At 39.0% G+C, this 11,082-nt stretch overlaps 1 protein-coding gene across 1 annotated transcript in view; it reads left to right on the plus strand.

Annotated features, from left to right (window-relative positions):
- LOC109916389 (receptor-type tyrosine-protein phosphatase R-like) overlaps positions 1 to 11,082 on the plus strand; it is a 192,679-nt gene that overhangs the window by 146,103 nt on the left and 35,494 nt on the right. The window contains exon 11 of the mRNA XM_048607929.1: positions 7,820 to 7,930. Within this exon, the coding sequence (XP_048463886.1) occupies positions 7,820 to 7,930 (111 nt within the window). The remainder of the gene's footprint in view (positions 1 to 7,819; positions 7,931 to 11,082) is intronic.

The raw sequence follows: 11,082 nt of genomic DNA on the forward strand, positions 1-11,082 counted from the left end.
TTTCAGGCCTAGACCCTTCACAAGGTGTAGAGCTGGATGAACACAGCGGGCTAAGCATCATCAGAGGAACAGGAAGGCTGATGTTTCGGGCCTAGACCGTTGTGTATTGTGCTGTCTGAAGCTGCAGCCTGCCTTTCTGGGTCTGCAGCTTGTTTATTTCAGTATCTTTGCACAGATACGTTGGCCTATGCTTGGCTTGATTTCCCAGCATGCTTGGTGTATTATCTGATTCTGCCATTTTGAGTGGCCCGTCCAGCTACAGTTGTCATCTACCAAAATTCACTAGATTTTGGAAAATGTCCCAGCAGATTGGAAAATCACAAGTTGTTCACTATAGAAGAAGGCCAGAAAGGAAGAAACTACGTGTCAGTTATCCTAATATCTGCCATTGGGAAAATGCTAAAATTCCTTCTTAAAGATGTAAGTTGGGCCATCTTAATTCAATCAGGCAGAGTCAATATGGTTTTGTAAAAGGAATATCATACCTGACTAATTAAAATTGTTTGGGAGTGGGGCGAAGTAACAAGCAAAGTGAATAAAGATGAGAGAAGGAGGAAAGAGAGGAATAGAGATGTAGGTTTAGAGAGAGTATTCCAGAGGTTAGGGTTTTGGCAGCTGAAGATGCAGACCTTGGGGTGGAGTGATTAAAATTAGAGATGATCATGCAGACAGAATTGAAGGTGTGCGGATGTCTTAGGGTTGAAGGAATGGATAATATTTACAGAGTTTTGGAGGGATTTGAAAATAAGGGTAAGAATTTTAAAATCACAAGATGGCTGAATATATAAATATGATCAGTTGGGCCAGATTTCAGTCTGGAATCTGACTTGACCGATAATAATATCATGTGAGAACATAACAAATATTTCAAAATAGTCAATGTATATACATTCCTAATATATAAAGAAAAATTCTGAAGGAAGGATTCACCATTTTTGCTTGAATACAGAAGTTAGGAAAAGCACCAAACTTTAGGAAAAAGTCTATAACTGTGCAAAGGTGAGTGGCAGGTCAGATGATTGATCAAAGTTTAAAGATCAGCAGAGAATGATGAAAACATTAATCAGAAGGAAGAAATTAGAGTACATGAGAAAGCTAACCAGGAATGTGAACACAGAGAGCAAGAGTTTCTCCAAATATTTAGAAAGGAAAAGAGCAAATAAAGTGGATATTGGTCCTCTAGAGATTGAGAACAAGCGTTACTGTAAATAAAAAGGAAATAGCAGATGAAATGAGTAAACCTTTTGCTCCTGTTTTCACTATAGTGGATATAAGAAACATTCTCATAATAGGTATCAATCAATGGATGGAATGGAGAGAGGAACTTGGCAAAATCAGGGAAATATTATGAAACAAATTGATGGAGCTGTGAGCTGATAAGTCTCCAGGTCCAGATGGGCTTCTTCCGAGAGTCTTAAAAAGGGTTTTTAATGAGATAGTTATTGTTAATTTATCAAAATTCCCCAGGTATAGGAAAGGTTCCATCAGACTGGGAATTATCAAGTCTAACTGTTCTATTCCGGGAGGGAGGGAAGCAGAACATAGGAAACTATAGGCCAGACATCTTTGATGTCTTTTATGTGGAATGTATTAGAGTTGATCATTAAAGATATTATAGCTGTGTGTTTGGGAAAATATAATCAGGAAGAGCCAGCATGATTTTGTCAAAGGGAAATCATGTTTTACCAATTTTTTGGAGTTGTTTGAAGGAGTGACACACATTGTTGATAAAGAGTTGCCAGTAGATGAACTTGGATTTCCAGACAGCATTTGAAAAGATGCCATGTCAAAGGTTTCTTTTGTGGAAAATCAGAGCTCATGGTACAGGGGGTAACATATTAGCTTGGATATAAGATTGGATGGCTGGCAGAAAACAGAGTATGCAGAAATGGGTGGGTGTGTGATTGAGAGGTTGTGACAAGTGGAGTCTTGCAGGGATCTGTGCTCAGCCCTTAACTTTCTAAAATTTACATCAGCAACTCGATGAGAGAAGCAAAGTCATGATAGCTAAATTAGCAGGAGACACCAAGATAGATAGGAATATTGCTTTGTAAAATATTGTCTGTTGGGGAAGAAATGATAAGGAAATTGCAGATGGATGTAGGTAAGTTGAGTGAGTAGGCAAAAGTTCTGGCAGATGGATAATGTGAGAAAATGTGAATTTATTCACTTTGGCAAGAAGAACAAAAAAAAAAGTACTACTTAAATGAAGAATGACAGCAGAATTCCAAAAAGCAGAGGTTTCTGATGCATGAATCAGAGAAAATTAGGATTCAAGTGCAGCACATAATCAAGTAGGCTCATGCGATACTACCTTATATTAAGAGGGGAGTTTAAAATAAAAATAAAGATGACATGTTTCAATCATACAGCCATTGGTGAGACCACATCCCAAATAGTGTGTGCAGTTTTGGTCTCCTCATTTAAGGACGGATGTAAATGCATTGAAGGTGGTTCAGAGATGGTTTACTAGATCTCTAACTGGAATGAGTAGGTTGTACAAGCTGGGCTTTTTTTCCGTTGGAATTTAGAAGAGTGAGAGTATGACTTGATTGAAGTATACAAGATCCTGAAAGTTATTGACAAGGTTGCTGTGTGTCATTCCAGAATTAGGAGATCCTATTTTGAAAGTATGGGTCACCCTTTCAGGACAGAGATGAGGAATATTTTTTTTTCTGAAAGAGTTGAGGAGCTTTGGAGCAATCTAATTCAGAAGGCAATGGTGAAAGGGCAATTCAATGGTGTCAAGGCAGTGGTAGATAGATTCTTGTTAGATAAGGAATCACAGATTATCGGGGTAGGTGAACTTATTGAATGGTGGAGCACCCTCAAGGGACTTGTCTTTCTCGGTTCTTATTTTCTATGTTGCTGAAAATTTTAAAATTAAGGCAAAACTTGATAAAAAGCCAAGGTAGATCAGTGAATTTAGGGGTGAAAGGTGAACATAGTGTGAGTAAAGACATGAGCAACAAATTTTTGAATGGCATCATGGTCAAGTCCAGAGATAATAAATGCATGGAATATGGTTTCAGCAGAAGATGAGCTGAGGTAGGAACAGAGCTGATTGATGTTACAGAGTTGGAACTAGGTGATCTTATTTATAGCATAGATATATTGACAGAGGGTCAGGTTGAAATCCAAAGAAATCAAGATTATGAGCGGTCTGGTGCAGCCTCAGAATGTGCCGGTTAATTGGGCACTACATAAAAATGACTGTTGGCAGTCTGGGGAAAATACCATTTTCTTTGAAGAAGTGCTAGTTCCCAGCAGCACCAAAGCTGGAATTCAGCCAACTCAATTCATTCTACATTATATCGAGAGGCAGCTGGAGGTGCTGGATGCTGCAAAGACTATGGGCTCTAATAACATTTGGCAATTTATTGAAGACTTGTGCTCCAGAGATTCTGCACCCTAGCCAAACTGTTCCAGTACAGCCTCAACACTAGCACCCACCCAACAATGTGGAAGATAGCTCACATATTTGAGCCCATCCTGGGCCTCCTCCAGTGCCACAACGATGCCACCTGAAGGTTGCAGGAACAGCACCTCATATTTCGCTTGGGAACCCTGCAGCCCAATGGTATCAATGTGGACTTCACAAGCTTCAAAATCTCCCCGCCCCCGACCACATCCCAAAACCAGCCATGCTCATCCCTGCCTCCTTGACCCGTCTGTCTCCTCTCCACTTATCTGCTCCTTTATCCGTCTTCCATCTGCCTCCCCCTCTCTCTCTATTTATTTCAGAATCCCCTTCCCCTCCCCCATTTCTGAAGAAGAATCCCGACCCAAAACGTCAGCTTTCCTGCTCCTCTGATGCTGCTTGGCCTGCTGTGTTCATCCAGCTCTACACCTTGTTAGCTCACGTATGTCCTGTACACCAATGGCAAGGCAAATCCAACCCAGCCAATTACCATTCAATCAGTCTGCTCTTGAACATCAATAAAGTGATGGAAGGTAACAGTGCTTCAAAAAACATTTGTCTAGTAATAACGTACTCATTGATGCACTGTTTGGGTTCCACTAGGACCACTCAGCTCTTGATCTCATTACAGCTTTAATTCAAACATGGATGAAACAACCAATTTCCAGAGGTGTGGTGAGAGTGATTGCCCTTGACATCAAGATTGCACTTGACTCAATATGGCATCAAGGAGCCATTGCAAAACCAGAGTCAATGGGAATCAAGACAAAAATGCTTTGCTGCTTGGGGTCAACCTGATACAAAAGAAGCTGTGGTTGTTGGAGGTCAGTCCTCTCATAGTCAGGAGATCCTAAGGGTAGTGTCTTAGCCTCAACCATCATCAGCTGCTTTATCAATGACTTTCCCTCCCATATAAGATCAGAAGTGAGGATGTTAGCTGATGAATGTACAATGTTCCTTACCATTCGCAACTCCTCAGATACTGAAGCACCCCATGTCCAAATATTGAAAGAGTTGGACAATATCCAGACTTGGACTGACAAGTGGCAAGTAACATTTGCACCACAGAAATACTAGGCACTGAACATTTTTCCAACAAGCCAGAATCTAACCATCATCCCTTGATATTCAATGGCGTTGCTGTCAGTGAACCCCACTATCAACATCTCAGTGGTTACCATGGGTAACCTCAGCCTGTGCAAGAATTGAACACATGCTGTTGACATCATCCTGCACCACAAACCAGATGTCCAGCTAACCGAGCTAACCGATCCCCATGAAGGTCCCACCTTTTCCCTTGCCTGACGCATGGTAAAACTCAGATTAAACTTACCATCAGTCATTTTCCTCTAATGAGAGAGCAGCCCTATGGCCTTCTGCAACTATGGCAACTTTACCTTTATGAGGTACAATTGACCAGAAACCGAACTGGATTAATCATATAAATATAGTGCTATAAGACAGCTCAGAGGTTAGAAAACCTGTAGCGAGTGACTCCCCAAAGCCTGTGCATTATCTACACGGCATAAATCTGGAGTGTGATGGAAAACTCCCAACTTGCCTGAATGAGTTCAGCCTCAATAGCATTTCTCAAAATGATACCATCGAGGACAAAATATCCAGCTTGATTGCCACCATATCACAAACATTTGCTCCCTCCACCATCAACACTTTGCAACAGCAGTGTGTACCATCTACAAGATGCACTGTAGACATTCACAGACGCTGCTGAGACCGCACCTTCCAAATCCATGCCCATTTCCATCCAGAAGGACAAGGGCAGCAGAGACATGGGAATACCGATAAGTTTCCCTCCAAGCCACTCACTTTCCTGACTTAGAAATATATATATTGTCACTGGGTCAAAATCCTGGAATGCCATCCTTAACGGCATTGCAGGTTTACCTATTCAAGTGGATTGCAGCAGTTTAATAGGCAGCTCACCACCATGTCCACAAGGGCACCTAGGGATGAGCAATAAATGCTGGCCCAGTCAGAAACTCCCACATTGCATGAATGAGTAAAAAGAAAGCCTTGATTTTGTGCTCAAGACTAAGCAGTTGTATCTGAACCCACAAAAATGTGATTTACAGGTTAGAGTGTTATCCCTGAACCAGGCTAATGTAATTTAAGGTATTCCCAGGTGTAAACACATTGAACAATGCCCTTTAACTTGAACAATTTGAAAAAGTTATAAATAACTTGTGAAGGCAGAGCAATGTTGCATGAGACAATCAGTAGGATATGTTTGTATGAATAGGTTTACCACATTGTCCACCCAGTTTTGAGTGTTGATAGTGTATTTGGTGCAGAGTCAAGAAAAACACCCTTGATATAGCTAAAAGCTTTGATAACTAAATAGCTCCTTTATCTCTGTGAATCAGAAGGGGTTGATTTGTTTAATGATCTTCAGCAGACAATAATAGATTTACTCTGTACTTCTGACGATATTAACAATTAAATCAGATCACAATGAGAGGGAGGAGCATGAACTGCTCACTTTGATTCCAGACCTGATAAAACAAATATATCTCACAATGAATAAATGCTGTTCATTGAATGAAATTTAAGAAGGTACCAATCACTACTCTGCGCTGCAAAGATGAGAGACACGGGAAATAGAGGACTTCCATGACTATTGGGGTAACGATCATCTAATGCACTACTCCAAGGACAGGTATAATTGTCTTTCATATCTATACTTCTGTTTTACTCCTGTGCACTTAAATGCTGCTTTAATTTAAATGCGTTTGTTTTGATCATGGTATATACAAGTACTTCAGGATTGTGTTTAACTTTCACTTTGTAAATGAAGGCTGTATCAGTGTATGGTTCAAATGTTGATTCATTAAGTCAGAGATACGTTCAGGCTGCAGTGGCTTGGTTTCTTTTTGATACAATGTGATATAGTGATTTATTCATCACACCATTCTGTCAAAGTGATTGTAATATTAAACTGTGTGTAGTCAGAATAATTTTCTTCACCCCTCCCTGTGATGCTGCTACATTTGGAACAATCCCTGCAGCAAATCCTCTCACTACATGTTAAACCAAACTCTGTAGTTCTCTTAATTGTTGCTGCAGTTTAATTTTGATGTCTCTGTGCTCTAATCAATATTCTTGTATTGGACACAATTTGTTTACACTTCTAGTGACCTGCTGTGCATTTCCTTTCTGTGTTTTGCTATGTTCTGTCATGAAATCATTTTGAGCATTTTTTTTTGTTCTCTTGCGACTGACACTTATGCATTTTTCTCATTTTTAAGTCTATTTTAAGTGGTTTATGTGTACATATGAAATAAAATGTGGGGGATTTGCTGGTGAAGGAATGCACTGTGTGTTATGAAAAACCAGGCCATGTCTCATTTGGGTCTGTCATTTAAATTAAAATGTTTCTGTGTCTTAACACTGCTTCAAAAACAAGCAAACCAACAGGCATATATGTTACAGACAAGGGAAGTAGTGCGTCCTGTATAAACAAAACTGCACTTTTTTCAGCATTTATGATATTCAACATCTCATTAACACAAAGAAATTCCTGTCAAACAACAGTAATTATGTCCATTTATTTGTCTGATAAATTGATCAAAGCTTGCAGCTTATTGTGAAGTGGGTTAATCGCAACAGGACAAAAGTTTAAATGCATTTTCTGAATAGTGTAGAATGTAGCCGGGGCTAAACTAAGTGCGCCACTTTATGTCAACAGTTTAAAAAGTGCTGATTTAAGTTTGTTTAAAATAGATGAGGGAGGTTTTCTCAGAGACTAAGCGAATAAAGGTCCCAACCTACAATTCTATTTTACTGGAATTTGCACTATGAACCTGGTAATGCAATATCAGGCTCTGAGGGAGCAATTTTAGGTGTAGTGACTTGTCTTTGATCCTTCACACCTGCTCAATTTGTTTTTTCTCTCATGACTTTTCCATTCAATTTAAACACTTAAATGGCCTGATGCAGCCATCAAATGTTTTACCTTTAAAAAGTGTAGGAGAGCCATGAGCTCCACAGCAGACACCGGGGGACGATTAGGTGGGATGCACTCAGCATCTCAAATTCTGAAGACTTGGGTAGAGCAAAATATAAATCCAGACAGTGGTTCTAAATTTGTCATTACAGTCACAATGAAAATCAGAAATCTGAACATTTATTCTGGTCATTGCCAACAAAGAAGTCATACTACTTACATACTTGATACTATGAAGTGCAGATCATTAAGAACGTTAAATCACTTGTGTGGTACAGTTTGCTTTATTGAAATAAGACTGTGTGCCAACAGCAGAATGCAATGTCAAAATAAAATGAATGGAAAGACATAACTTTAAAATAGTTCCACCCTGTCCTAAGCAAGTATCATGTCTAAACTATTGTACATTTAAAATATCTATTATTTTGCCACAGAAATGCGTTTTATATTGGCCAGAGAAACGGGGAATATATGGGAACATTGAAGTTCTTGTAAACAGCGTTACTGAATATGAGCATTACATCATCCGGGACCTTACCCTTAAGGTAAAAATGGATGGACATGGTAGTTAAATTAAATTTCTGTTGATGTTCTATTTAAATGCAGAGTTAAATTTTTCAGAGTTCATGCATTAATCAAAGAAATGGTCTGAGAAAGCCAAATAATTTTTATTTTACATTATTATGCCTTCTGTCAGTACCATCGTGTGTTATTTAAACAAGACACTATTTTATGTGCATATGTGCATCGTATGTATTTAGAAGAATAAAGGACATGGAAAGATCACTAATCTCATCAAAACATTTCCTTCTGATACTCCAACTCACAGCCAAGCATCCAGTTACACTTTGCTTGCACCAGCTTTAATGTCCTCCAACACCATGTCATGTTAGTGTTAATTGTTTAATAATTAATTGCTCATCAGGGATTTATTAATTCCATAGGTTAGTTATTTAAAGCAGTAAAATATATCGTAAGGTATGTACAGCAAACCAACCGATATCAGTGTGTGCAACTCATAAGTACAAAGCAGACTGACTGCCAGCAGGGCCGCAACATTGTATACACATAGCACATGGAGTAATAAAGGTGAATTATTTTAAAGGTAAGGAATACATACAACAGTCACCTCCTTTCCAAAGGAAAGTTTGAATATTGACAATAACAAGTGAGCCTATTGTCTGTTAATATATTGTATATTCCTGTGTGTGTTGTCATGTTTTCATTTCATGGACTGCAATTTCTATCCCAGACTTTGCTCATCCTGATGTATTGCAACAAACTTTTTCCCATATTTGTCACTGACCGGGAGCTGAATCTAATGATTCAAATCTTCTGAGCATTTACTGTTTAGGTCCTAAAGAACATCAGCACATTTTGAAGCTTCTGATTTTACATTCTGAGTAATTTTAATTCTATCAAAGTTTTAGTCTTTTGTTGGTACGGATGTTTTCCTGTTTATAATCTGCTTTACTAATTGCCAAATTCTCCTATTTTTCTTTTTTTTTTTTTGAAGCCTGGACCTCTTCACTTTTTGCTTCAGTGGTTGTTTTGTTTCCACTTTGTCCTGCTTGGGACACCAAAGCATCATTGCTGGCATTTATTTCTGAAAGGATTATATTGTGAGTAATTGCAGCTCCTTATGCACATTATGCGTCTCCACCCTTCTCATTTGCAGGTCAGGCATTTTAACCAGAATTATTTGAGTTCAAGCCAATGTTTCAGTGGCTGTTCCTGCAGAGTTTGATCTGTTTTAACTATGAGTAGTTCCAATCTTCTTGTAAATTGGCAGTCTTTTCATTGGATTGATGCTGCAGAGCTTGTAATTCATCCTGATTCCTTGCTTTCTCTTTCAGCTCTTCAATCATCTTTGAAGCAGACATGTCCCCTAAGGACTCCACCATCTCAAAGATAGTATTCTCAATTTGAGATTTATCTTGAGCTGGTAGTTCAGCCTTTTCTACCTGAACTCCACAGGAGTGAGCTGAAGTTTTAGCTCCACTAATTCAGAAGAAAGTGAAGTATTCCATTCCCCTTACAAAGCCTGTCCTGCAAGTGTTTCTTGAATAGTTTGCTGCAGTTTCTGTTGCATCATTGATGCTTGACTGATTCCATAGAATATGATTAGTGTAAGGTCAGTGCATATACCTGAAATTGCTTATCCAACAGTGTCTAGAATGTAGACTATCTGCAACATCCAGGAGGATTGACTTCTCTTGCACTCTAGCATTACTAATCCTGCAAGTGCAATTGGTGAACAATTGTGTGTTGAAACTTTTACATTTAATCTTAGCCACTAACAAAAAGTCACCAGTTTTCTGAGAACAGATCTTTTGAAATTTTGCAAACACTTAGAGAGTGTAGTAGCATTGAAGTTTCCATAATATTGACAGTGTGAACCATATGTTCATACTCAATGTCTCATTGTTCAGATCATCACATTCTGGGTTGTCAATCACTCAATGTATATTCTTCAGGTAGGATACCAGATAGCCTTTGTTGCAGTTTCTTTTATTCTTTATTCATTAATGGGATGAGGGTGTCGCTGGCTGATCAGCATTTATTGCCCATCCTTAATTGCCCAGAGGGCGGTTAAGAGTCTGGAGTCACATGTAGGTCAGGCCAGGTAAGGATGGCAGTTTCCTTCCCTGAAGGACATTAGTGAACCAGATGGGTTTTTCCAACAATCAACAATGGCTTCACGGTCATCGTTAGACTCTTAATTCCAGATATTTATTGAATTCAAATTCCGCCATCTGCCATGATGGGATTCAAACCCAGGTCCCCAGAACATTATCTGGGTCTCCAGATTAACAATCCAGCGATAATACCACTAGGCTATCACCTCCCCTGGAAGGTGTTCATGGTATATGGTCTGCTTGGGTCAGGTGTGTGGCTCTTTGTAGCTGCATCGGCCTTTCTTCTACTACATTACCTCTATCAGTGGCCTTGTCTGCCACATTCCTTGCAAAATTATTTGAAAGCTGGACATTTTGTTGCTGCTCACAGAAGGCCACATCTTCCTCTTGTGTTTGGATGTTCTAATGGTAGTGTCATCCATTACATTCATACTTAAGAGCATCAAAATGTGGGAATTGCTTCATATTTGTACAAAACCTTCAGAATCTCTTCAATGCTAGAGGCCCTTGCTATGTCTGACAAAACTTTCTGGAAATCTTCTATGTGGTAGTTGTGATCACCATCTCAACAATTCTGTTTGCTAGCTTTTCTGAAATATTGTATAATGAGACCTTTTCCCTACCTCTGCTCAAATGTAGAATATGGATTCCATAGGCATCTGCCTAAATAACACAATTTCAGTCAATGAATATCGAACTTTTATCTGAACCTGAATCAATCTTCCAGTGTGGTCTTTTAGGATTTTTTAAAAACTATTTGGCTGTTAATCCTGATGTATTAAGACCAGGTAGACCTTTTGTTCTTAATTGCTATGAAACTATTAAGGCTTGCTTTCCTGCATTGGATACACCCAAATCTAGAAATTATAGTACTGAATATTGTTCATGTACTTTGAATTCTGTTAAGTGGTCTTCTGTGTCCCAGTTTAAGCTAGAGAAATATTTGGATATTGTGTCAACATATCTTTAACCTTGAATCAGAGATAGTAGGAACTGCAGATGCTGGAGAATCCGAGACAACAAGGTGCAAGGCTGGATGAACACAGCAGGCCAAGCAG

The sequence above is a fragment of the Rhincodon typus genome, chromosome 18, assembly GCF_021869965.1.
Source record: "Rhincodon typus isolate 14 chromosome 18, sRhiTyp1.1, whole genome shotgun sequence".
Classification (NCBI taxonomy): Eukaryota; Metazoa; Chordata; class Chondrichthyes; order Orectolobiformes; family Rhincodontidae; genus Rhincodon; species Rhincodon typus.